This window comes from Gossypium arboreum, chromosome 8 (assembly GCF_025698485.1).
Source record: "Gossypium arboreum isolate Shixiya-1 chromosome 8, ASM2569848v2, whole genome shotgun sequence".
In the NCBI taxonomy this organism is placed as follows: Eukaryota; Viridiplantae; Streptophyta; class Magnoliopsida; order Malvales; family Malvaceae; genus Gossypium; species Gossypium arboreum.
Window position 1 is genome coordinate 26,331,011 of NC_069077.1, and position 4,947 is coordinate 26,335,957.

The following is a 4,947-nucleotide window of genomic DNA, read 5'->3' on the forward strand; positions in this document are numbered from 1 at the left end:
AGGCCGTGGCCACCGTTGAATGAAGGTAGGATTTGACTATTTTGATTTCCCCTTTATAATTCCTCGCTACTATCGCAGATGTCGACTGATGATTCTTATGTCAAAAGAGGCATCAAAATTGATTTTGATTGTTGGTTTTTCAGGTACATTCCATTTGACATGTTGCTATGCGTCTCTAAGTTTTCTCTCATTTAGTCCGTCAATTTCGCCAAGGTAATGCCTTACATAACTTGCTGCATCTTTCCTTATATAAGACTTACCTTCATGTAAGTTTTTGTTTCTGTCCATCCATAGCACCCAAATTCCACAGATCAATATTCAATGTTGTGCTTCGGTACATTTGCTAAAAATCCAAGTAAGCCATTTGATTCATTCATGTGATTCACTTTGCCCAATCCAGCTGAAATTTAAGTTCTTCCATAATTCTTCTGATATAGGACATTCCACAAAGACATGCCAAAGGTTTTTAGCGCATACTCTAACCTGGGACATTTATCATTTGGAGCCACTTTTCTCTGGTGCAAATTAGCCATCGTGGGGATGTAATTCCATGACACTTTCCATGCCAAAATCTTAATTTTGTTTGGGATTTGGAGTGCCCACAGTTGTTTATAAAATGGATTGACTGTAATTTGTATATCAGTAAGGCTAGTAGTAGTAGTTTGGGTCTGTAATAGTTTGCAGGCACTACGAACTGTAAACTCTCCCGAGTGCTCCCCACGCCAGATGATCATATCAACATGCACTTCTCTCGCTAGTGGAATACATAGGATTCTATCCGCATCATTAGTTTCGAAAGTAGTACGTATCAATTCTTCCCTCCATTTCTTTTTGTTTTCATCAATCAGTGATGCAACCATAGTAATATTATCATTAGAGATATAGTGACGAACTTTACAATTATCTGCCTCGGGTAGCCACGCATCATCGTTAATTATAATATTTTCACTTGTGCCAACTCTCCACCCCAGTCCCTCTTTCAAAATATCTTTCGTTGCCCAAATACTTTTCCACGTATAAGATGGATTACGTCCGAGTTCTACTTGTAGAAAATTAGTAGTTGAGTAGTATTTCGCTTTTAATACTTGTGCTAATAAAGAATCTGGTTGGTCAATTAGCCTCTAGCCCTGTTCAGCAAGGAGAGCCCCATTAAACTTTGTGAAATTACGAAAACCCAACCCTTCTACATGTTTAAGTTCACATGTTTTCTTTTAGCTACACCAATGTATTCCTTTCTGACCATGTCCTTTTTGCCACCAATACTTTGTAATAATAGATTCTAGTTCATCACACAAAGTTCTTGGTAATAGAAAACATATCATAGTAATATTATCATTAGAGATATAGTGACAAACTCTAAAATTATCTACCCCGGGTAGCCATGCATCATCGTTAATTATAATATTTTCGCCTATGCCAACTAGCCACCCCAATCCCTCTTTCAAAATACCTTTCACTGCCCAAATACTTTTCCACGTATAAGATGGATGATGTCTGAGCTCTACTTGTAGGAAATTAGTAGTCGGGTAGTATTTCACTTTTAATACTTGTGCTAATAAAGAATCTGGTTGGTCAATTAGCCTCCAGCCCTGTTTAGCAAGGAGAGCCACATTAAACTTTGCGAAATTTTGAAAACCCAACCCTTCTACATGTTTTAGTTCACATGTTTTCTTCCAGCTACACCAATGTATTCCTTTCTGACCATGTCCTTTTTGCCACCAGTACTTTGCAATAATAGATTCCAGTTCATCACACAAAGTTCTTAGTAATAGAAAACACATCATAGAATAAGTCGAAATTGCCTGAACACTGATTTGATAAAGACTTCTTTCCCTCCCTGGGACAGAAATCTAAAACTCTAGCCATCTATTCTCTTTTTAATTTTGTCCTTTAAGTTCTGAAAGGAAGAATTTTTCTTCTTTCCCACCAAATTGGGAAGGCCCAGGTACTTCTCAATGTCATTTGATCTTCACATTCCTAGCAAATTCGTAACTGTGAGTCGATCGTCTTCCGAGGTGTTTGTACTAAAAAATATTATGGACTTTTCAAAATTCACGCACTACCCAGAACATGATTCATACTCTTTTAATACTCATTTAACTTTACAAGCTCCTAAAATCGTTGCCTCCCTAAAAATGATACAGTCATAAGCAAAGAGAAGGTGTGAAATTTGTGGACCATGCCTACATGCCTTCAATCCTTTAATATCCCCTCTTTTAATAGCCGAATGCATAAGTGATGAAAGCCTTTCGCTGTATATTAGAAATAAATATGGGCTAAGAGGGTCTCATTGTCTTAGCCCTCTCATTGGTCTAAAACAGTCTCATTTAGTTCTATTTAAGAGAATGGAGTAAGACACCGTTGAAATGCATTTCAAAATAAAAGATACCCAATAATATGCAAAACCCATTCGCTCCATCATAACCCTAAGGAACTCTCATTCAACCCTATTATAGGCTTTACTCATGTCTAATTTGAGAGCCATATGTCCTTTTTTTCCCATTCTTTTATTCTTGAGTGTATGCATGATCTCATAAGCAACTAGCACATTATTAGTAATGAGTCGGCCTGGGACGAAGGCACTCTGTGCTTCATCAATACATACTTCTAAAACATTTTGAAATCTATTGGCTACTACCTTTGTTAGTATTTTATAAAGGACATTGCAAAGACTGATAGGCCTAAAGTTTTTCATATCTGTGGACTGTGAAATTTTGGGAATCAAAAAAATATTGGTCACATTAATGCTTTCAACTTCCCTTCCCTGATTTAAAATTTTTAAACAAAAAGACGTTACCTCACTTCCTACTATGTGCCAGCATTTTTGGAAGAAAATTGCTGGGAATCCATCATCATCAGGAGCCTTTGTGGGGCCTATTGACTTCAGAGCTGTCCATATTTCTTCTGCAGTGTATTTTGTCATGAGCTTTGCATTAATGTCTTCAATGATACATCTTTCCACTCTTTCTAAAATCGATTTTAGATTGCTAATTCCTCTCAACATAAACAGGTCCTGAAAATAATTCTTTGCAATCGTTGCCATCCCATCCTCATCACACACGTGTTCCCCAAGATTGTTCTGCAAGCTGTTGATAACATTAGCCCTATTTCACTGAGTTGCTCACCTGTGAAAGAATGCGGTATTTCTATCTCCCAATTTTAGCCAATTTGCACGAGCTCTTTGTTTACAATAAACTTCATCTTTATTAATTTCCTGATTAAGATGTATTTTTGTATTAATAATTTCAGCTAGGTTTTCATTGATCCTATCCTCCTCCAATAATCTATCCAATTTCCTATGTAGGTGCTGTTTGACACCCTGTCTGTTTTTCTTTATTTGAAATGCCCATTGACTAATTTTCTGCTTTAGATCTTCCAGCTTATCCGGTAACAACCCTTGCATGCTGTCCCAAGCGTCCTTTGCTATCTTTTCAAAATTGCTTTCAAGTAAACACCATGCTTCAAACCGAAATATAGCCATTCAAAATTTTTTATTCTCCTTCTCAGTAATCATAAAGAGAGGGCAATGATCTGAATGTGAATAAGATAAATACTGAACCTGTGCATGTGGAAAAGCCGAAAACCATGCTTCATTCACTACCCTTCTGTCAAGCCTTTCCTGTATATTTGTTACAGCTGAATTGCCCCTTTCCCATGTGAACCATACACATGAAAATCCTACATCCATTAATTGACACTCTTCAAGAGCAGCACGCAAAGCCTCCATTCTCTTTTCCTCTCTTGGAACCCCTCCTCTCTTCTCAAATGAATAAAGAATTTCATTAAAATCCCCACAAACTATCCAAGGATGAGATCTGATTCTTCCCAATTGTCTCAATAAATTCCAAGTATTGCATCGCTCATTTGGGAAGGGGTTTCCGTAAAAACTCGTAAAACGTCATTCTTCACTATCCTGCTTTTCTTTTATCAGACCATCAATGTAGTTTTTCGAACTACTGATTATTGTTACTTGAATATCTTGTTTCCATGCCAATGATAATCCAACTTTCGAGCCATCAGCTTGCACATCAAAACCATTCATATATCCATAGCTTCTTCTAATCCTTTCCATTCGCGTAACATTCAAATGTGCAAAATACTTATGAAATAATGTTGGTCACAACTAAAAATGGAGATAAAATTTTTTATAACTTAATAATTCAAAAATATAATTTTAGATTTTCTTAAAAGTAATTATTTTGAGTTTAAAAAATTATTTTAATTTGTTTAAATGGAGGTAATTACGATAACTTTTCTTTTAAATGTAAGGAAAAGCTTGAGAGAAAGTGTTAGTTCCTTGAACTTAAGCTTAAGATGGAATGTTTATAGCGGTCAAGTTGTTTTTCTCTAGTAGGGAAAATGGGCTTCGTACCATTTGCCCTTTAAGGTGTCTTCCCCATAACTTGTTGCATCATCGACTTTTCTTGTTAAGTACTTGATTCTTACTTCTAAGAGAACTTCAAATGTGAATTTTCCCAAAACTCACTTCTCTAATGAGTAAGGAGTGAAAGGTTATTTCTTGTATTTCAATTTAATCCCCTAAGCTTAACAACTCCCTTGTATGTCATTTTACAAATGATGGGTTGTATAATGTTAAGTTCGACTACAAGATCCTTCGCTCCTTGAATTTTTTACTAGGTTAGACATAGTAGTGATAGGCTTATATAACACCCCTAACCCGTATTCGTAGCCGAAATAGGGTTTAAGGCGTTACCGGACAAATCGAAATATTTTATGAACAATTCATATACCTCATGTTCATATACATTTCACATATTCCAAATTCTTTAACTCATATAACATATTTTCTCATGCTTTTATCACATATCAACATTTGTTCACTAAAATACATATACTTACCTTTCATAATCAAATATGATACTCAATTCAAACTTATCTGAATTGGATACATGTTCACATAATAATTCATTTACTTGGAATTCCCGT

At 35.8% G+C, this 4,947-nt stretch overlaps 1 protein-coding gene across 1 annotated transcript; it reads right to left on the minus strand.

The window, feature by feature from the left end:
- Positions 1-2,102: 2,102 nt before the first annotated feature.
- Positions 2,103-4,072, minus strand: LOC108468705 (uncharacterized). Its single transcript, XM_017769575.1, has 5 exons — positions 3,971-4,072; positions 3,560-3,757; positions 3,126-3,427; positions 2,798-3,086; positions 2,103-2,129 (listed from the first exon to the last, which is right to left on the minus strand). Exons 1-5 carry the CDS (start codon positions 4,070-4,072, stop codon positions 2,103-2,105), a joined length of 918 nt encoding a protein of 305 aa, XP_017625064.1.
- Between the last annotated feature and the right edge of the window lie 875 nt (positions 4,073-4,947).